The 22,526-nt window shown below is 33.5% G+C and overlaps 2 protein-coding genes across 8 annotated transcripts; one reads left to right on the forward strand and one right to left on the reverse strand.

Annotated features, from left to right (window-relative positions):
- Positions 1–2,931: 2,931 nt before the first annotated feature.
- Positions 2,932–7,860, forward strand: LOC110807799 (RNA-directed DNA polymerase (reverse transcriptase)). 4 transcript variants are annotated; one of them, XM_022033055.2, is made up of 3 exons: positions 2,932–3,471; positions 3,547–5,374; positions 5,479–7,860. In XM_022033055.2, exon 3 carries the CDS (start codon positions 5,483–5,485, stop codon positions 7,817–7,819), a length of 2,337 nt encoding a protein of 778 aa, XP_021888747.2. In that variant the 5' UTR covers positions 2,932–3,471; positions 3,547–5,374; positions 5,479–5,482; the 3' UTR covers positions 7,820–7,860. The 4 variants fall into 4 exon arrangements, with proteins under 4 accessions (XP_021888747.2, XP_021888749.2, XP_021888746.2 ...); XM_022033057.2 differs by having other exon boundaries at positions 4,496–5,374; XM_022033054.2 differs by having other exon boundaries at positions 5,301–5,374.
- A 617-nt stretch (positions 7,861–8,477) lies between these two features.
- On the reverse strand, positions 8,478–22,450 carry CAT4 (cationic amino acid transporter 4). 4 transcript variants are annotated; one of them, XM_022033078.2, is made up of 14 exons: positions 22,303–22,450; positions 20,846–21,047; positions 20,358–20,442; positions 20,120–20,260; positions 19,934–20,052; positions 19,757–19,853; positions 18,653–18,825; positions 18,515–18,581; positions 18,075–18,233; positions 14,443–14,707; positions 12,247–12,349; positions 9,363–9,475; positions 9,025–9,100; positions 8,478–8,900 (listed from the first exon to the last, which is right to left on the reverse strand). In XM_022033078.2, the coding sequence occupies exons 1-14, from the start codon at positions 22,388–22,390 to the stop codon at positions 8,744–8,746; spliced, it is 1,845 nt and encodes a 614-aa protein (XP_021888770.1). In that variant the 5' UTR covers positions 22,391–22,450; the 3' UTR covers positions 8,478–8,743. The 4 variants fall into 4 exon arrangements, 3 of the variants coding, with proteins under 3 accessions (XP_021888770.1, XP_021888769.1, XP_021888771.1); XM_022033077.2 differs by lacking the exon at positions 22,303–22,450 and adding an exon at positions 21,691–22,125; XR_002538536.2 differs by lacking the exons at positions 12,247–12,349; positions 22,303–22,450 and adding an exon at positions 21,691–22,125.
- Positions 22,451–22,526: the final 76 nt, after the last annotated feature.

Raw genomic sequence — 22,526 nt, forward strand, 5'->3', positions numbered from 1 at the left:
TTACTGTTCTATTTATTTTAATTCATTCGCTTTAAATCTATGGCTAGCGCGATAAAGTTTCTTAATCTATGTTGTCTTGTTGTTCTATTGAATATGTTTTTGTCAGCATGATGGATGTTTATTTCACTCACGTACTCTGAAATATGAATTTCATACTCATGTGTTGCTTGAAATATATATATACATGTCTTTTAAGGCTAAATAGTAAATAGAAAAAAAGATATGCGTGAATTAATGATATTGAATGAAATGAGCTTACTGGGTGTCTTGAAAAGGAGTGTACGGATTTGGTACATAGGGTGAACCCTACCGTAGGCGTTACCCTTAGTCGTACGAGACTGAGAAGTCCCATACCAGACGAGGTAGGAAATTATTTTAATTACGTTCATATCGGACGAAAAAATTGAGGTAGCTGTGTGTTGTTGCACTAATTACCGGACAGGGGTATGAGGACAACCGTTTGATTATAGAGAAAAGGTTCGTGTCTACATGTAGTGGGGATCTTTATAGATCCTCAGCAATACCGGTAGGAAAAATGTAAAATGATAGAGATGAATGAGGTAAGAAATTTAATTTTGGGAAATAACAGAAGGTTAATTGTTATATGTCTTTAAAATGTATACTGTTAGATTGCTATTCTGATTCTTATCTTAATAAATGACATTTGAGGATTTACAAGTGAGTCGAGAAAATACTAACGTTTTTAGTTAAACGAATAATGAATGCACTAGTATTCAAGTTTTATTAAGAATGAGCTCCATTTATTATGTTATATTTTTTACAACATTTTGATTCCATATCAGTGGTAAGACGTTGATATTCTTACTAAATTAGTGTAGCTCACTTATTTATTATTAACCATTTCAGACCTAGATCTTGAACAATAAGAAACTAGTTAAGAGATTGTCTCTTCTTCTTCGTCAGTTTCGAGTAGAAGTTAATCATACTTGTTTTCCTTTATTATTAACTATTTCAAATTAAGACGACAAATACTCGGATCTTAAACAACAAGAAATTAGTTAAAAGATTGTTTCTTCTGCTTTGTCAGTTTCGAGTAAAAGTTAATTATATTTATTTTTTCTTATATTTTTTATGTTTAAGTTTTAAGGACATTTCTGCAACCCTATTTGACAATTTAGGTAAACGTGCAAAAAATGTAACCCTAAACTTTATTTGCTTTCGGTAAATTATAAATTTCAGTATTGTTTATTTGATCATTATTGAGTTATATATTCAAAATCCCTAATAGAGATCCGAGCTTTTACATAAATCAACATCAATTGAAAGTTGCTATAGAAGATGCTGTGTAAGAACTCCAACTGAATTCTTTATATACATATATTACTTGTTTTTAAAGATATTGGAGTCCCACCATGAAGAAATAGATGAATTTTAAATTAATAATTAATTTAAATATTATTTTAATTAAAAACATACATTTTGTTTTTAATTTGGTGCAGTACATGCAAAAATATATCATATATTAAGTAATATTCTTAAAAAATTATACTAATTGATCATTATTACTTACATAAAAATAAATTTGGGGGGTTTTTTTTTTTTCTCTACACTGCATATTCATTAAATTGATTTTCAAATATAATTTATTACTTGATTAATATTTTAATTAAAGAAAAATTTTATATGGGTAATATGGTAATTTTAAAATTTAATTTATAAAGAACATTTTAAAAATAAAAGGAGTAAGTATATGTTTTTAGAATGTAAAACTTTTGAAGTATAAATTAGACATGCCCGCGTCTAAATAAAAAAATCAACTACCTCCGGGCCCGGTCTAATTAAGTGATTTTGTTGCCATTAGTAATACATAAATACATACACAAATACATATATGTGTGTGTATGTATAATTAGATAAAACAAAATTAGGTTATCTATACAGTCAATAAAACAGTTGAGTTGGTTCAATTTGATTAATAAAATTAAAATATAAAAAAAAGGTAATTTAGTTCAATTTTTTAAATAGAAAATAAAAGATAATATAAAATGGCCATTTGCCGAAATTAATACTTAATTCTGAATGTCAATTTAATGGCCGCCAGACGGTAGCCGGTCAGCCATTTTTAAATATATATTTGTTAAAAGTGAGAAGAGGGGTCAGGTCGGGGAAGCCGATTCTGGTTTGGCATCTTAGAACTCGTTGGAAATTGGCTCATTATGGGTAAAAATATATTTATATTTATATTAATAAATATAATTAACATATATTATTATTATATATATTAACAAATATGTTTTATATTTATATTAATATAATAAAATAATCATGTTAAATTTGTATAAAATAACACATAGATTAAAAAAATTTAAATTTATTTTTGATTCAAAATAAGTTCGGATATCTTTTTTAAATGTACGAATCGAATTTAAAATTTAATAAAATACGTTTTGAACCCATCCCGATGTCATTCTTAGATTACATCTATATAGTTTGGTTTTGAAATTATTTTTGAAGATATATATATGTGTGTGTGTGTGTGTGTGAGATAACCATTGTTGGCTCCATATTTTCCTTCAAATGTATACTTTAATGAATGATTAGATAAAAGCTTATAATATACGTTATGATTTTAGCACGGACATTGTAATATAAGCTTTTATCTTATTGTATGATATTATATTGATGTTTGACGTTGGTTAAATCATGCATGCAATGTGTGCTTATAGTTTCCACCTTGATTTTTTATTTTTTATTTTTTTTATATCTATTTAAAAATAATAATTAATATGATAATAAATTACTAATATTTATGATCATATATATATATATATTTATTTTTTAAATTGACACTTTGCATATACGATTTTTTTTTAAAAAATTATCTTAAGAATGGTGATGTAAATAAATATCCAGCCAGGCCCAATAAGCCTAAAGCCCATAATCTTGCCACGCTAATCCCCCCTTTCACGACTACAATGTGCGCGGGAAAAACACGAGACGCCGGAAAAATACTCCAGAATTTTCAGTAACACGGGGCAGAAAACTTTGAGGAGAAGAGATTCTTGGAAGAGGAGAGCGATAAAAGGAGGAGATTTGAGGAATTTTCCAGGATTGGTTTCTCCTTAACTTTCCCAGAATCCAATCCGCATGGCGTTCTGACGAGAAGATGAGCCGCGCGCGGATCCTTTTTATCTATTCCAGAAAAAAAAAATGTGTTCTTCATTTCTAAATTTTGTCTGTCCAATTTCATTGCACGATCTACAAACCCAAAGCCCCACCACGAGGGCTGTCTTTCTCTCTACTGTACTGGGCTTATCGAACGAATATCCGGATTTGCTTGCCTTTTCTTTAGCTAGCGGTAGTAGCAAAACAAGATGTATGGCTTTGCTTGTGGAAGACTAGGGCCAAGGCTCTATCTTTAATAGAGGGGTGCTCCTGCTTGGTTTAAACTCCTTATATTTCTTCACTTTCATACATGTCTTGCGGCAGTCCTGTTAATGCTTCCAAAAGGTACAGGGATCGGTTTACTCTCATTCTTTCGAATACGTACTTAAGTTTCTAATTGCAGTGCTTGTTGATTAACAGGCCGTGCATGGAAATAGCGTGATAAAAAGGAATAGATAAGTTATTTTCATTTTAGATTCGGTTGCAACTATTATTCATTTGATTCAGACAGCAAATCTGATTTAGTTATGTTGAATTTGATTTGTAAACTGGCACAGTGGAGTGGTGAAATCTTGGTTTCTTTATACGCATGACCAAAATGAGCTTTTGGAATTTACTTATATCTTAGGCGTATTGTTCATAAGCGATGATCTTAGGTTTTGCGTATTTTTTAGTAAAGGATAGACGAAAGTTGGACCCTCGCATGGTGCGTAAACTGATGTTCGCCCCCAAACTGTTTGAGTAAATGTTCCTTTGAAATTCTAGTATCCTTGAAAGTGTTGCACCTTTCCAGCAGGATAAATATATGTGCCTTATGATTGACATAATGCTTGAAGTGGACTTTTTGTTGTACTGGCTTATCCTGCTGTTGAGAATTGAATAGGGACAATTTCTGATTCAAGGTTTCTGTTTTTTAAGTTGTTATCCTGCTGTTTTCAGTTGCTGCTAGTGTGACTTTTAGGTTTTTTATACTAACACTTGCATATTTATATCATGCTCATATAGTTTTAAGTACAGGAGATCTTTGTTCTCAAGAGACCATGCGAAATGTGGTTATTTTTTGGGTTTTGGTTTATATATATATATATATAAAGAAGCTTTATTAAAACAGAAAGAGAAGTGCGTCAATGGAGGACTGACAAAATCAACCAAAAAAAAAAAGAGAACAAAAAAAAGAGGAGGGAAGAAGCAAGAAAAATCAATAAAGAGCTGACCAATCTCTATGTAGAACAGACAAAAACTAGGTTTTGAAATGCCCATGCGCTTTAACCCACATTGAGACCTAAAAAGATAACCTGTTCTAAAGAAGCAATAAGGGGAAGAATGATCTGGGAAATATTTTTCTCTAACCAAATTATCCTCAATGCAGCTAAAAGGGCCCTATGCTACAAAGATTTGGCCTCCTTTCCTCCTACAAAGAGTAAAGAAATGGATGCCTCAATATGAGAAGCGTATACCTAGAAAGTTCAAAAGTATCAAACAAACATGTCCAGATGTTGCAAACCACATCACAATTCCAAAAGAGGTGGCTATGGAATTTTTGTAGCTTTCTAACACGTCACGAAAATCCTGGGGTACAAAGCAAGATTCAATATATGAGGTTGGGGTAAACTGTTGGTATAAGACCATAATTACTATTTATCTTTTCAATTGAGGGTTTCTTTGATGGCATTAACTTGGACTGACTTGTAGACATGCATATTGAATTTTTCACTGATTTAATGTCTCTGGCTCAATTCTCATTTAATTTTTATTCAATTGTTTTCTACTTTATTATTAGCACACTTATTGTATGTAGAATGAGATCAAATTTGTGTACTTGAATTATTTCTACCCTAGGTTGAATTCCTTGATCAAATTCTAAATACTGCTTGAGGGAATATAAGCTGGAATTCTGTTTCCTAAAAAGTACAAAATAGCGGCAAAAAGATTCAACTGTGAAAATAATGATCTTGTTTTATATGCCAAAAGAAATGGCATCGTCATACATACACAGAAAATATGTTGGAACATAAAAGATATGTTTATAGCAAGTATAAATCGTAGGATAAGAATTTAATGAAAATTTCCCTAATGGGCCATAAGTATTTGGACTACTCTACTTTTATGCACTGAAAAATATATGGTTATGTTAAAAGGATCATTTAATTTCTTACTCAGTTTATTCCAAACAGATGAAAGGATAAGGATATTGCACATAATGAAGTTTGCTATTTTATTCAACCATCCAAGTGCTGAACTGTGAAAGGTAATTAAATTTGACTTTGTTAACTTCAAATAATTCAATTTAAGAAAGGCTTTTAAATAAATGATTGACTGAAGCTTTTGGATGTCTTTTCTATTGCATTTCAGGCACATGTTCTATCTACTGTCAGATTGTTTTCTGCTTTATTTCTCTTGTGTTGCTTCAATGCTTATGAATCTGAAAAGAACCAGAAGATATGATATCATGCTCTCGATTTCTTCTTCCTTCAAACCATACTCAAAATCTCTTCCGATAATCTCTAGTTCTAACCCAAACCCAACTGAACCCTTGACTAAACCTCAGCTCAAAGCCCTGGTTCTCAGTCAATATTCTCATGGCAGCTTCTCCAACTTTACTCAAAAAGTCATCTGTTTACCCTCTGTCCTTCTGACTGCTTGCCAAAATCTGGCCAATGTTCTCTCCTCTCACTCATCACTTCTTCACTCTGTCTCCAAGTGCTTCTCCATCGAGGAAATGGGTCGTGAAATCAGAGAAAACGCGTTTGATATTGAGTCTCATTGCATCAAATTTGAAGGAAAGGAGAGAGGCAAGTCTCTGGTTTTGCCTAACTTAAAATTGAAGGTTTTGATTGAAGCTATTCGGATGGTACTTGAAGTTGTTTATGATGAGAGGTTTGTGACCTTCTCTTATGGTGGGCGTGTTGGTATGGGAAGACATACTGCAATTAGGTACCTTAAGAATTATGTAGAGAATCCTAGTTGGTGGTTTTCTGTTTCCTTTAATTACCAAAGTTTTAGTAAACATAATGTAGATAAATTGTGTTTATTCATTGGTGAAAAAATTGAGGACGGGATTTTGATTTGTATGATTAAGAGGTTATTTGACTGTGGCATGCTAAGAATTGATTTAGGTGGGTGTTACTTGGGGAAGGGGTTTCCTCAAGAATGTGGTCTGTCTTCAATTTTGATTAATATTTATTTTGATAGGTTTGATAAAGAAATTCAGGAAATGCGTCTTAAGATGACGCAGAACAATCCGAAAATTGATACAGATGAGCTAAATTGGAGATCTAATTTTTTCTATAAGCCAGTGAAGATGTATGCAGTTAGGTACTTTGATGAGATATTGATTATAACCTCCGATTCAAAAATGTTAACAATAGACTTGAAGAATAGAGTTTTGGATTATTTGGGCGGGGAATTGATGTTGAAGGTGGATAAAGTAAAAACGGCTATTCATAGTGCAGTTTCAGAGAAAATGAGCTTCTTAGGTATGGAACTGCAGGCTGTCCAACCTTCTGTTTTGCGTAAGCCTTTATCGGAGAAAGCAATTAGAGCAAGGAAGAAATATCTTAGGCAAAAGGAAGTTAGGGCTTTAGAACTGCAAAATGCTCGTGAGAGGAATAGGAAGAAACTAGGCTTGAAAATCTTTAAACACATTTTGAAGAAAATGAAGCAAAGTAATGGCTTTAAATTTGATTTCCAAATAGAGAATGAAGTTAGAGATATATTCAGGACTTGGGCAGATGATGTGGTTCAAGAGTTTTTGGGATCTGTAGAGGAATGTTCAAATTGGCACCGACTACTTACAAGTGGGGATTTTCTCGCATTGAGACACATAAGAAATCAATTGCCAGATTATGTCATAGATGCCTATGATAACTTCCAAGAGCAGGTGGACAAGCATTTGACAGTGGCTAAGGCTAGAAGGACACTGGAGAATGAAGAAAGGAGAGTAGTTGAAGAAGAGGAGCAAAGATATGTTGAGAGGACTGTGGATGATTTGACAAGGCTCTGCATGAAAGTTTCAGCACCCATAGAACTTGTGAGGAAGGCTGTTAAGATGGTCGGGTTCACAAACAACATGGGTCGTCCAAGGCCTATCGGCATACTTTTTGCCCTGGAAGATACTGATATTATTAAATGGTATGCAGGTATTGGAAGAAGATGGCTTGAGTTCTTTTGTTGCTGCCACAACTTCAAGATGGTCAAAATTATTGTAAGCTATCACCTGAGGTTCTCCTGTATTTTGACATTAGCAGAAAAACATGGATCTACAAAAAAAGAAGCCATTAGTCACTTTGGTAAAGACTTGAGAACATTTGATATGAATGGAAATGAAGAACTGCATTTCCCTTCGGAAAGGGAGGTTAAGATGATGGGAGATGGGAATCTTTCTGATCCCAAACCTGTGGATGGGTTGTTATCTTCGTTTTTGATTAGGTTAGCATGTGATGAGCCCCCACATTCTTGTAGTGCTCATTTCTGTGGAAGAACTGATACTAGTATGTACAGAGTCCGGCCACTGCAAAACCATTTACACCTGAATCAATTGGATGAAGACAAGTGGGTCAGTGGGATGAGTGTAATCCATGAATGTCTGCAAAGGAAGTGTCTACCACTCTGTTCTGATCACATCAGTGATTTATATTTGGGGAAAATAACCCTTCAGGATATTGATTATAGTTCATTTGTTGATGTAGATTGAATTTCCCTTATGATTTGCAATGGATGGATATTATTTTGGTCCTTGCTGCATGAAGTGATATTCAGTCTTTTCTCTGTCCTTTCTGAGAAGAGGGATGAAAGTAGATACTTACATGTTTGTAGTATCTGGAATTTGGTAAACATGACTTTTCCTAACTTGTAGGCTGTGATCAACAGTAAAGAGGAAGTACGAGAGAAAGAGGCATAATATATTTAAATAATGTGTTTATAGTGACGACGCAGAAAATGTAAGTGGAAAAAGTTACTAAAAATAGTCAATTATATTTTCTTAATTTGGAAATCTGAAGCAGACTCAAAGTACCTAAAGTACATTAGTACAATTTGATATTTATCTTATATTTGCTCAAGTATTCTTAATATTCTCGTCATTTTAAAGTTGGCCAGATACTTTGGAGAAATTGTTTAACTAATGAATAAACTATTAAGTGCTCAACTATCACAAGTAAATTGAAAGATTCTGTAAATATAATTAATTTGTCATATATTTTTATCAAAAAATTATAAAATATTAAGTGAAATAATTATATTTATGGCAAATTTTTAATTCAGTTATGCTTCTGAAATATTTTAATAATTTTCTAAATTAAAATGGCAACTAATTTTTAGGAAAGAGTGTGTTAGAGAATCCAAAGGACCTGTTTGCAAAAAGAAAATTATATGTTTTTTGTTCCTCTGATGAACTGGGAGGAAGATGTTCCTTTCTATTTATTTTACAAGAAATGGAGAAGGCAGCTTTTGTCACTTCTCGAAAAGCATTAAACCTTGTTTTTTCCTTTCATGGCAATTGATGCCACAGAATGTAATGAGATAAATAATTGTAAACATGAACCAAGACTCCTTTCTTTCAAACTAAGCGGACTGGCAGACGCTCGGACATGGAGTAAGCAGCTTTGGCACACCTAATCTATACCACTTTATTTGACAAGAAACGATAGATCTCATCCGCATAAGATTTTGGAACATAAACTGCATTTCTCAGCACGCTGTGGGTTCGGCTGTAAAATATATAAATCACTGCCCCCATAACCAACCATATCGAAACACGAATCCATGTTCCAACCCTGGTTATCCATCCAACGGGAAAAAAAAATTTTTATCATCAGATAATTCTTCTTGTATCAATTCATTTTCAGTATAAGTTAAACTATATCAGCGCTAGGGAAAGCTAATTGGCTGAATACTCACCCGAGGTCAATTAGTAAGTGGATGTTGATGAGAATGCAAGCAGCTGGTAAGAATGGAACAAATGGGCAAAGAAAACCTGAGAGCAAATCAAACAAGTACCCAAATTACAATTGTGCATGGAACTCTGATGGTAACGAGATACAGCTGAAAAAATAACGGCCTAGCCAGTTACTCTCCACCTCTCACCAACCAATAAGGAAAAATAAGGAACTTTTACCCACTGAAATTTTCACAAACTGCCCTAAGTACTAGCTCGATAACGTAAATAGCTAAAATGATTCCTCGTGCCTGACCTTGAGCAATCTAATGAGTATTACATAGCACGAAATAGGACATACCTCCGGCATGTCCAAAGCTGTGCCTTGCATCATCCTCGCCTAGGCAGGACAGAATGATCAAACTGCAGAACAGGATAACTCCACCAATTGCGCATAGCGTGAATTGAAAAAAGCTGGTTGAATCAGGAAAGTTGCAACAAAATGAGGCAAAAAAAAAAAAAAAAAAAAACTGCCTGTTGAGTTATTATGGGTTTAAAAGTAGATACAAACATAAGAATGGTTGCATCATGGTATCGCAAGTGCTTTACACAACCACACACAAGAAATCTACTAAGAGAATTATCTGAATATAGTGGTCTTCCATATGAAAGAAATTAGAGAGTCTTTTCTTTATAGACTAATGTGAATCTAATCTATAGGACATAATATTACTAGAATTAGTATGAGGAACTCCAAACCATACTATTACAACAAATACCAGGAAGACTAATATAACTTGAATAAAAGAATCAACTAAAATAAAATTAGAGATGCTCTTCTAATTTGACAGAAAAATAATCCCTAATCTACATGAAAAATCTAAGTAATTAAATCTCCTCCATCATCAATCATCCAATTGAAAGTTAGACAAATTTGGATATCAACCCCTGATCACAAAATGTTCCACAAGGCAATTGCTTAGGACACCTTTAAGCACATTAAACCCTAATGTATTGGTCAGTGGTTGTCAAACCAGATGTCATCACTTTCAGATTGAATTAAACAAGTCAAAGAACAAAAAATTATGTAACATAAACTTAAAGATGCTGAGAAGTCAATGGATTATTGTTTCATTTTGACGTGCTTGCATAAATTTTATCACATTTTTTTCTTTTTCTTGTTTTTTTAACGAACATATGGTTCTACATTAGATTCTAATTTTTGTTTAAAACCATAATTCTTATGCTCAATTTCATACCAAGTTACAGGTTTTTTTTTTTAAATAAAAAAATATATGTGCTAGCAATAAACATATAGGGCCTAAACTATACCTTCTGTCATGTAGTATCCCCTAAATTTCTAAAAGTTACCACTAGAAAGTAAGGCAAGAAATGAGCAGAAGTGAATACCGCCATTCCCCAATATGGTTTTGGAAAATTTTTCTATAAAAGAAATGCTTTAGTGGTAGCTAAGAACTGACTATATTTTTCTCTCCACGACCCATTCTATTGGGGTGTATAAATACAAGAGAATATATAAATAATTTATTCCTTGAAAGAAAGATGATAGAACTTCATCTATTATTGTGGTATCCTACTACATACAGCTTGTGGTGTTTGATTTATGTGCTTTTTGAGATTGATTGGGTCATTGCGGGCTCGGTTAGGGGTGATATTTGAGCTTGGGATGGTTTACTTGTAAAAAGAAACATTGCTAGCATGATCCGTTTGACTGTTTTTTAGGTCATCTGAAAAGAGAAGAATAGTAAACCTTTTGATAGTGTTGAGAGTAGATTAAATAGAATTAAAGATAGGAGGATACACTATTTTGGGTCATGACATCAATAGCGAGGTGAATTTTAAGAATGTCATTGATACTCTAATATTATTATAATTGCTGTTGTACATAGGCGATACCCCCGTTTTATTGGTTCATGTTAATAAATACTTAATACTTTTTATTTTTAAAAAAAGATGATAGAACTTGGTTAAAGTAAGGAAGAGGTATCGAGAACACAGGACATCATGTCTGCGGCAGAGCATCCCTTGTGTCTTTGGCTGTTGGTATGAAGATGTACACGTCATTTATCTTGAGTAGCATGGAATTCCATGTCCATGACCATAGAATCTTCTTTGTCCTAATCAATAAATTTTTTGTTTCCTTCTTTGAGTCTAGTGCCAAGTAACCAGTTGAATTTTCTCTTTCCTTCGAGGTACAAAAACAAAGAAGAAATGGAAATGGAGTCCTCTTGGAGGGATAAAGGAAAGTGAACAGAGTACTTCTTTCAGTAATTAAGCTGAATTATGACCAGTAACGAAGGTTAGAAACAACTATATGATTAAGATGGCTACAAAAGCCAAAAGCATGAAAGAATTCAAGAAAAGAACATTAAGATTTTGATACCATGTCGAAAATGTGGAAGTCTTCAATATCTTTTCTGAATAGAGAAACAAGAATTTATATAGTAGATATAGGTACGAAGTAATAAGTCAGAATCCCTTTTAAAGTCCAAATCCCCACAAATGAAGGATACAAGATAACTGTTCTGCTCCTATTGTGAAATATCTACAATTAATTCACAGCTGTCATACAGAGTTTCCTTCTATAGGAAAGCCATATAACTCCTTTACACAGTTTTGGATATAGATTTAATGATTGTTGATTCTTTGGATTGTGTCATGCCATGCAGACAATTTTTTTGTTCTCTTGTTGAATTCAACTGTTAAATAATTTTATTACATTATTTCAAGAGTTTAAACTCCTTCAGAATTGGAAAAGAACTAGGACTGCGATTCCTATGAACTATAATCAGATTTAGATTAGAACTTGGAATAAAACTAGAACTATAATTTCTAGAATTGTAATAGAGATCTAATTCAATTACCTTCCTATTAATACATCTATGTCATGAATAAAATTATCAAGCTATTGATTCAAAAAGTCACATGTAACTTTTTAGAAGTTTAAGGATAATAACTTTCAAAAGTTCAAGAGCTAATCCATAATGGAGAGCATAGTTCGGGACCAAATTAATACTAACTAAAAACAAAAATTACCAATAGCCTTTGTGTCACTTATTGTTGTGTCCCTACATTTCCATCTTGTAATGTGGGATTCAAGCACTAGCGGAAACAGTAATGTGGTCTATCCTCTTTTCTGTCTCGCATGTGTACCGTGAAATGGGTTCCAAATGCAAATAAAAAATTGAAAACAAGAATTAAAAGAGTTTCCAAGGATTACAAACCTGGGAATATCTTCAGCTGATGCTGCAGATGCAAGGACAAAAGCTCCAATGCACACAAGGCATATAGACCAAATTGCAACTTTTCGCCTCTTTTCGTGATTTTCTTCATCAGTTAAATCACCAGTAGAAAGAGAATAAAATTTTTTAAGCTGGGGCCATAAAGCTATAAGAATAAAGTGCCAAAGAGAAAAAGTAACAAAGAAGACTTATGGTACATATGGAGAAAGAGGAATAGGAGAAAATTTGGGGGTGTCTAATCTAACTTCACAGAAAATAGAGATAACTAGTTTCAAACCTTACATATTTTGTTCCAAGTTCACTCTATCCTTGGAGAACAAGTCTTAGGAGAGCTCATTGATTTATGACTTAGGCTCTTATGTAAAAGTTTCTTGTTTCTTTTTCTTGTATAGTTTTTGTAATTCTGCACCCCAATGTTTTTTTTCATCCTTCCCATTTTTCCTCTAAAGAATCATAATCAAGCATCGGGGATGCTTTATTATTGTCAAAGAATGTATTTCCTTCCATTCTCAAAGTAAAAGCAGGAGAAAGGAGACCAACATAGGCTGCGTTCTTTGTGATGAAGAGACATATATCAAAACCACCAATTTTTTTGTGCGCTTTGTTATTTTTTTCTTGGTATTTTGAGAACTCCTTAATCCACTTCATCTCTCCATTAAGCTATGAAATGTTGGCAATAATCATAAGTTTGCCCTTTCTCCCATCTATGACGATCTATGTAGTTTTAAAAATAAAAGGCAAATTACAAGCTTAATACTTTTGGTTTAGTTGTTTTCACTTTTAGTACATGAAATTCTTTTACAGATTCAATACATGTGGTTTCTCTTATATTATTTATATAAAACTAAGTGTTGTTCAGTCATTTTCTTTTAACCTTACTTCTTGAAATAAAAGTGTGAAGTATATAAATGTGATGGTGCCAAGGAGGCGCTACCCATGTACAAAAAAATTTACATATCTATGAGCATATCTATAATATAACATAAGTCATCCAAATTATCAAGGTTGTGCCCTGAAACAGTAGAACCAAAAAAGTGAAATCATTTATCCTTGATAGTGGCAAAATCAACCTCTTTACCCTCCAAAGCACAATTGTTCTTCTCTTTCCAAATAACCCAACCCATATAATAGTTAATGAAAGAAGTCTACAATTTTTATTTCTGTTGCACATCCCTTCCCATGCCAGTAGCTCAGTTTTAACAGACCCGGACACAGCCCAAGAGATCCCCAAGAGACCAAACACCATAGATCAGAGCTTATAAGAGACAGGACACCAGAGAAGCAAATGGTTGCAGGACTCAGAGCAGCATTTACATAGGAAGCATCTGTTAGCGGTGGTTAAATCTTTTCTCATAAGATTGTCTATTGTTAAAGTACGTTCTTTCACAGCTTCCCAAGCATAAAAAGAGATCCTTTGGTGGGGGGTTACCAGACTTCCAGATAATTTTAGAAGAGAAATCATGTTGATTGACTGTTCTGTAACCCTCCAGAAATTGATAGTAGGATTTAACAGAGAATTCACCATTTTTTTTCAAGTTCCAACATAATCTGTCATCATTAGTGCAGAGCTGAATATCAGTGAGTGTATGCAGCAGGTTAACATACTCTTCCACTTCCCAATCCTTTAAATTTCTGGTGATCATCACGTTCCAAGCCGAGTGACTGTCATTACCTAGAGCCTCTCTGACCAACATATCAGCCGAGTGACTGTTATTTTCTTTTAACCCGATGATTAATGTAACCTTAAACTTTCACATATACGTTTTTCTAAACAGAAATATGTGTAAATGTTCTCTTAAAAACTAGTAGTAGTATGTAAAACAACACACTTAACCTTTGAGTCAGGCAATACTTCTCCATTTCCAACAAGTAGGAGATAGGAAGTTTGGCTCTTATTTCGCGCAAGAGAAATATATTTATGTTGTACTTAAAAAATTAATATCATGTAAAATGACAAACTATGAAGCTGCATATATTTAATTCGTACAAAAAAACAAGCAGTGCTAAAATGTCTAATATATAGTATATGGGTTTGATGATTTGCTCACAAAACATAAAAGTCAAGAATATAATGCAGCTCAATCATCATTGAGTAGATAACTAGCAAGCATCTGTCACCACACCATTTATGCTTCAATATGATTAAAATATGAACTAGAGGCATCTAACTGACAGTACCTTGAGCTATTTGTTTCTCAATAAGAGGATATTCAATGGATGCTTCCTGATTGGCAAGTAAATGTTGGTTTCCACCGCTAGCTTCAATAGCTTCCTGGAGATTTGCACTTTCTATCTTCTTCATATCACTAATAAAACCAAGTGACTCTGAATCTATACACCATTCAAGTGATGATGGCAGTGGCACCTCATTCGGGGGAACATATCTAAGTATTAGGACTGAAACTGCAGCAGCTGTGAAGGCAAGCAGTGTACCTATGCTAACCTGCATCAGTAAAGAAAATTGTAAATGCATTACATTTCTACATTCTAATTTGTATCTTTATTCAAGGATATGTTCTTTCCTTTGAAAATCTCTTCTAATGATAGGAATATATTCCATAAAATCTATTGGAGAATAACCCATATATTCTTTTTGTATATCCTTAATATCCTATTTAGCAGGTTTTATTACAGTTAATATCTTCTCCAGTTAAATTCTATTATTATTGCTCTTTCTTATTAATAAGTATCTCTATAAATATATCTACTAGTTCTTCAACATAAGAAAAAAAATGACATTTCAGTTTATTCTTCTAGTATGAAATTAGAGCTTTAGTTTCCAGGATTCAGTAGCTTCTTCTAGTTTTGTTCTTACACTGCTCTTTCCATTTCATAGCCATCAACCATGAAAAAGAAAAGGAAAAAGAACTGCCTGGTTCCTAAAACAACAAAATTCAGTTCTATTTACTAACCAATTTCTCTTTATTGATAAAAAGCTACAACGTAGTTTCTATTCTATCCCTTTGCACATCAAACCTGTTTCTCCTCTTTTCTGCTTTCGTGACATTCTGCCATATTCTCTTGCAATGTTCTCTGTCTTTTCTGTTTCCAGTGTTTTTATTTGCTCCTGTTAAAGGGGAAAATAAGTTGTTTAAGTCTGTTTCATCTCCATAGATCTTAAAGAACCTAGGAGTCGAAGTACCCTTTCTAACATGACTTCATATTCCTCTTCTCTTTAGGATCGTTAATCTGTCAGGCAAAGGTCCAACTGCCAGATGCTGTCTCTCACATTGCTTGTTGCTAACGTGTGAATCTCATGTGCCATCAAAGCTCGTTTCTGGCAATCAATTTCTGCTTTTCTGGTCCACCTTGATGCTTTTTGGAGAATATGCCAGGCATTCTTTCTCTCTAATAAAGTTATTCTGGTATGGTGGCATCGAATGGGAAAAGGAAATTATTGGCTGCAGATATTCTTAGAATTTCTGCTGCTTTATTGAAGCTGTGGTAGTCCTAATTCGACCACTTATTGATGTTTATGGTTTTTCTTCAAGTGCACTTATGGTATTCTTTAGTGCTTGTGATCAGGAAGGAATGCTAATAAAGTGGAGTTTAAATAAGTGATCAGTTTATTCAAGGCTAGTTGTTTTTCTTTTTCTCTTTGATGAAGAAAAGACTATGTCAGGTTTTTAACCTATTTTGGTTACCCAATTAAAGGAACCTAACCGCTGTTAAATATTCATTCCACTTATAAATGTAATAAACTTGCCAAAATTTAGCCAAATTTGGTAATCGCAGCCCCACTAACACACTAATCAATTAAGTTTTTAATTTTACTGAATCAAACATTATATGCTAAACTACCGCCAGGTCATAATACACCAACAGTGTGGCAAACTTTATATCCTTAGTGAGTATGGTATATGCATTTCTAGTTAAAAAGGCTAGTTGTTGTAAGAAATAAAACAAAAAAAAAAGTTGTGAGAAGTTGTTGTGCATCTTAGATCTGGTTGACTCAGGAATGAAGAGTGAGGATTAATAGTTCAACAAAAGTTTGTTGTGAGAGCTTTTCTTCAGGAGTGAAAATGAGTTGCCCCAAAGAATTTATTGTGGTCAACCTCAAGCTTTCATCGAGGGAGAAAATTCATTTTCCAACAAAAGTTGTTGCTATTAATCTAAAACTCTATTTGGTTCATTTTCCAGTCAATTCCTAGTTAGTTCCTAGTTCTAATTTTCATACTTCTTAATATGCATAGTTAGAACATAACTTATTGTCCTTGAGTCTGCTCCTAGTGTCCCACCTCAATTCCTCAATAGTAGGAATTCAACCCCCATCTTGAAAGGTGCAAACTGAATTTCTACCATTAACTAAGGTGAGATAATGGTAACTCAAACACAATAAATTATGTTCTAATTGTGCATATTAAAACTACTACTAAGACTAGGACAAGGAAATTAACTTGGAATTGAATAGGAAGTAAACCAAACACAATATAAGAGTTTCTTGCCCAATGAAATAAAGATTGATTATCCCAGAAAAATTTCATCAGAGCTCATTACTCAATGGAGGCTTATTTCCTTAAAAAATAGTTTTTCTTTCACAATTGTTTAATGAAATTGGTGACAAATTGTTTTCAAGGTTTCATGGCTGTTCTTGACAGAAACATAATTTCTATTCATGGTAAATGATAACTATATCTAGTTGTTGGTGACAACTAATAAGTAATTGTTCATTGAGCTGTTATTCAAGTCTTTGATTTTTTTTTTTTAATAGAAGAAGAAGCTTTTTTAAGAAAAGAGGGAAAATAAATACAAAGAATTGAGGGAAAGCCATCCTCCTAATTGTAACAGGCTATGTAATGAGCAAAACAAAATAGAGAGATATAATACATAGAAACGTGAGATCCTAAGTGCCCAAAATAATAATCTCTCAATTCCGATGGAGGTAGGAATAGCCATATTGGAGAATTGTCCATGCGCCTTAACCCATAATGTTGTCAAAAATGTAATTCTCTCCTATAGCTCATAGAAAGGCCTATCTTCAAAAATTTTCTGGTTTTTTGCAAGCCAAAGAGTCCATAGACCTGAAAAAACTGCCCCTTTCTGGTTTCCGGTTATTTTTTTTTTCTGGGATTAATTCTTTGTTTGTTGAATTCATGTCAAGTTGTTAGTTTAATGCTTTCCGAGGGATGATTCATGGAACTTATTAACGTTGTTGTATGCTGCTTGTGAATCCATTAGGTTACAAGTTTCTAATTTGATTTAAGTTTCTTATTTAGTTTATTTATAACATGCTTTAACTTATGTTAGCTTTAGCTTGAGAGAGATGTTAGAAAATATGAATATTTCATATATAGTCTATTAGAGAATGATAGGTTATTTCATATAGGTTTTCATATATAGTTAATGTTAATGACTAAATAATACAATTAACTATTTCCTAACAACTTAAACTTTTTTAATAATTAATTACTATTATTTATTTAGAATGGTACAAAACTTAGGGGTTTAGAATTCAAATCAAGGCAGCCAACGGCCAAATATATCTTGATTAAGTTTTAACAAAAGATAATACTTATACTTGATTCACGCTTTCAGCTCAACAATTTTCTTGGCGAGAGGGAGTCTCTCAATCTACAAATGATTACAATTAATTATTTTTCAAGAGAATTAAGCACAATTAATTATTTTGTGGCAATATCATAAATATGCCGTTTTCATTATAGTCAATTACCTATTTAGCCAGATCCTGCAGAGAGTTTTTCCTTTCCTAATTCATAGATATCTCTCTAAATGCATGTACTATTTCTTTGGTGCATAACAAAAACGAAATTTCAATTTACTTTTCTAGCAGTATGTTTGAACCAACATACCATTCCAGCTAACTGAGAAACATCCATAAAAAATGCCAGGAGTGTTGCAAGTATTCCAGTTACTACTGTGCTCTTCATTGGAATTTGAGTGTGTTCATTGATGTCCGAGAAAAATGATGGCAATAATCCATCTCTAGCCATTGCCATCAAGACTCGTGGCTGAAGAAAAAGAATAAAATGCCTGTTATATAGTTTTTACCATTTCACAATTGCATAAAAACTGAGGAAATATCATTCACCTTGACCAAGTTATAATTTGTACCATATGTAGTCACAAAGTTACAAAATAATAAATAAAAATAGACAAAAAATATTGTTGAACATTCAGATACAGATTGAAATTTTATTAAATCGGCTATCAAGCTATTTTGATACTAAACCACCAAGAAATGTATCAAAGTCCTCAAACTTGCAAACGAAAAATATTACCATTTACATACCTGAGGAAGAAGAGAACCCATTAAACTTGAACAAAGTGCAGTTACTGCCCCAGTTGTTAATATATACCTGAACAGATAAAAAATTATGACACATGAAAGCTTGATCTAATTTAAAACTAATACTAAACATTTACTTACGCTGCCCACTGCATCCCATTGTCTTCAAATGCTGAGGAGATAGGAGTGTCCGGATTCAATGCATTGTATGGGACTAACCCAACAATGACAATGGACACAAGCATATACAATACGCAACATATAAACAAAGCCATCCCTATACCCAGAGGCAGATCTCTTTGAGGATTTTTCACCTATCATGAACTTAAAGTAAGAAACCAGATGAAAGAATAGATAGACTGAGAGAACGCCTCATAGAAATAGATTAGGGTGACCAGTCATACATGAGAACTTATTATTACTTACCAGTCAAGAAGTTAAGTGAGTAAAGTAAGGTAGGATTAATCCTCATTTTACCCTTTTAAAAAGAAAAAGAAGGTAAAGGATTTGGCAAACCCCTAATAACATCTCTTAACCTCAATTACCAAACCCTTCAAATTGGAAATTTTGATGGTTTTATAGTTTATTCTATATGACCTTCTCTGGTGAAGTATTTATTTTTGTTACTACTGCATATATTTTTTATATGAAAGAAAATGCTGTCCTATCTGACATACCCCTTTCAATGAGAGTCTAAATCTACAGTAATTTCTAAAATGCTCAATGATTCTATTAATTCAGGCTTTTAGCAATTCCCTCTCAGCAGTCAGATATAGGCTTTAACTTCTGCTCATAAATCAAGGAAGATAAAAAAAGTAAAATGCATCAATTTGTTGAATTTGTATACCGAATTTCAAATACATGAAATGCATACCAAAGTCTAGTTGACAAACCACAGTCTGGAGTTTATGAAGTTATAATAGCAACATAAGAAGACATTTTGCCCTTCAAACCTATAATACTCAAGTCAATCTAGCTGTATGAATCTAAACTCTATCTATATGAACATTAAGTGTAAGCTTTGTGATTGTAAACCACATGAAGCCACACATCTAACTGATAATGTTCTGCTTCCTTCAAAGACAAGTTTCATGTTCTGGCTTGAGCTTGGCCTGTTCTCTGTTAAATCAAGCTCAACTGACTTGCATATCAAGATGAACAAAGTTTTTTCAGGAACAGCTCAACAAGTAGATTTATGTGATAACATGTTATTTACCCATATAAAAAGTCATTGAAAGTTAGTACCTCCTCAGCTGTGCTAGTGACTGCATCAAAACCAATATATGAAAAGAAAACTACAGCAGATCCTGCAAGCATCCCATTTACTCCGAAAGGAAAATACCTATAAAATGAAGGGGAAATATGAAAAAGGAAAAATGGCACCGTAGAAAGATGTCAAATATGGAAGCTTAAGCTAATTACCCACTAGGAAGGTTATATCCAGTCCATCCAGTCTTCATAGCCAAATATCCACCAGCTGTTATAATAAAAAGCATGGCGAGAATGTTCACTGTCGTAACGATAGCTTGGGCCAATGAACTCTGAAAGACAAGAAAATATGCTTAAAATTTTTCAGCTACATTGGAACCAAACTATTATGTAAGGTACCTCCTTTATTCCGGTGCATAATAGCACTGTCACAATAATAACTAAAATTGCTGCACATGGATCAACCACAATACCAAGCCCGGGGATGGTTTGACGGCCTAAGAAAGCAGGAAGTTTATCTCCTCCTCCGAAAAACAGAGCCTAAAATGAACAAAAGAAAGGATATTAAGAAACAAAAAATTGAGGATATCAAATATTCAGCACTGCATGACGAAAATGGAAGACAATTGTAAACTACCAGATTCGGTGATATGCCTCTAGCAACAGCTGAACCACCAATAGTATATTCCAGAATCAGTGCCCAACCAACCAACCAAGCAACACTGAGAAGTGACCAAAGCGAATAAGTTAAAAGTGAAACATAGAGAAGAAAACATCATCACATCTTCAATATCTCTTCCTATATTGCAGCTTAACCAATTTGAGAAAGGAAAAAAAGAAGATTTTAAAAGATATCCACTTTCAGGACTCAGCCCTTAAAAATCTACCTAGTCAAATGTTGGACATCTTAAAATTCTTGTATTGATTCTATAAAAAAAAAAAAGTTTTTGTACGGAAAGTTCAATTAATCAATTACCTAGATATCAAGATTGCAACAAAATTGTTAAGCAAGATGTTTATTTTAAAGCTGAGAATTTTTCCGAGAAAGATTTGAACAAGTTAAATAAAATATAAAGATAAGCACCCACAAAAAGATATTGAACGATCAAAGAGATTTTCTGTTACCTCTCTCCAAGGAAAACATATGTGTAATGATAGGCACTCCCAGCAGATGGGCAGCGACATGCAAGCTCCGCATAACAAAATGCTGAGAGGGCAGCCGCTATTCCAGCAACTAGGAAAGCGATAGCAAGGGCAGGTCCTGTGTGCTCTCTAGCAACTGCTCCAACAAGAATATACACACCAGCTCCAATGGTGGAGCCCACTCCTGAAATGAAACAGTAGCAAACCCAACAAAAATGCAAGTGAAACACATGTTTCTACAAGTTGTATCAGTGAAACCATAAATGCCAAGTAAGAACATAAAGGTCATCAAAGTTTTCAACCTCCTGAAAAACATGAAAGTCCCGAGTACCATAAAACTAACTGAAAAAGTCCTCTATTCACAGATAAACATAACCATAAACTGCAGAAAACCAAAAGCAAAACCCCTCAAGTGCTAAAATCACTGTGTACTTCAGATTGTTGTCCAAATTTGTGAGGAAACATCAATGCATAATACTTTTAACCCCTGTTAATGCACGAGGGACCCCATATAAGGTTCATATATTTCAAAAGGCCTCAAAAGGGATCATTAGTAACATAATTGACTAAAAGAAGCCAAAATACGGGAACTCAAATTCCATTCATGGGCGAAAGTCCCAGTCAACAGAAACTTCATTTCCATAATATCAGCAAAAATCAGGAGAAAACCGCGAAACCCAGTTTCAAATTATAATCAAAATTTGTACTTGAAGTTGGTACAGAGCGAACAAGGGAGCTATAACATCACCCTATCAAACCAAGCAAGCATAAAAAAAAACCCCACTTGAATTTTTGGGGAGAAAAAAAGGAGACGAAGTTAGTAGTACCAATAGCAATGAGGTCGATGGCAGACAATTTCCTAGCCAACTGGTGACCCTCTCTCTTGAAATGAACGGAATCAACTTGCTTTCTCCTGACCAAACTCCCCAGTCCCCATGAACACTTCACCTCTCTAAAATTTCGCATATCAACTCATCAACCAAAAACTCACCACCTCCTTTGCTTTTTTTTTTTTTTTTGTTTTGAAAATGTATCCACAGATGTAAGCAATCAAAATGAATTATTTTTTTCCCTCTCTTACAGATTTAAATAAGGGAAAGGCAGATTGAGGAGATAAGAGGACGAGCGGGGTGTGTTTGTTGCGTGCAAGTTAACCATTCTTCGTGCCCGCTTTGCTAGCTGATTTCTAATTTCTTAATCCTTTCAATTTTAAAAATTATTCTGTCTAGCGATTTTTTTAAAAAAAATCTGCATAGCCTTCAACTTGTAATTTATTTTTTCCTTAATATGTAATTATCCACATTTACAGAAAAGCAAACAAAATATCCATATTTATAGACCTGTAACCATGAAATCTTGCTTACAAAAAAAAAAAAAAATCATTATGTTCTTGATATTTTTCAGTGGTCATAAGTGGGTACTACTGTAATTAATCATACCGCCAGTTATGAGAATCATTATGCAAAATTTGCATCTTGATCCAACCTGCTCCAGATGCGGGGAAGGCATGGGTATGCGAATTTGCATTTGTCTCACTTTCTTTGCAAATTTTTTATGAGCTCAGGGAGGTGCATTATATTTATTAGAGAAAATATTTCATCGATTGTAATTTTTTTTTTTTTAAATAATAAAGTTTGAATATCTAACTCTGTCTTACTTAACC

Source organism: Carica papaya, chromosome 6 (assembly GCF_054855325.1).
Source record: "Carica papaya isolate Zhongbai chromosome 6, ASM5485532v1, whole genome shotgun sequence".
NCBI lineage: Eukaryota > Viridiplantae > Streptophyta > Magnoliopsida > Brassicales > Caricaceae > Carica > Carica papaya.

Bases quoted from the DNA above. Each gene is read 5' to 3' on its own strand.
- LOC110807799 (XM_022033055.2), top strand. From the start codon at position 5,483: ATGTTCTATCTACTGTCAGATTGTTTTCTGCTTTATTTCTCTTGTGTT.
- CAT4 (XM_022033077.2), bottom strand. From the start codon at position 21,829: ATGCGAAATTTTAGAGAGGTGAAGTGTTCATGGGGACTGGGGAGTTTG. The intron at 18,234-18,514 runs GTATGTAAATGG...CTTTTTCTTCAG, and splicing joins TGGGTTCTCTTCTTCCTCAG to CCACGAGTCTTGATGGCAAT. The intron at 9,476-12,246 runs GTTTGTAATCCT...TGATTCAACCAG, and splicing joins TCAGCTGAAGATATTCCCAG to CTTTTTTCAATTCACGCTAT.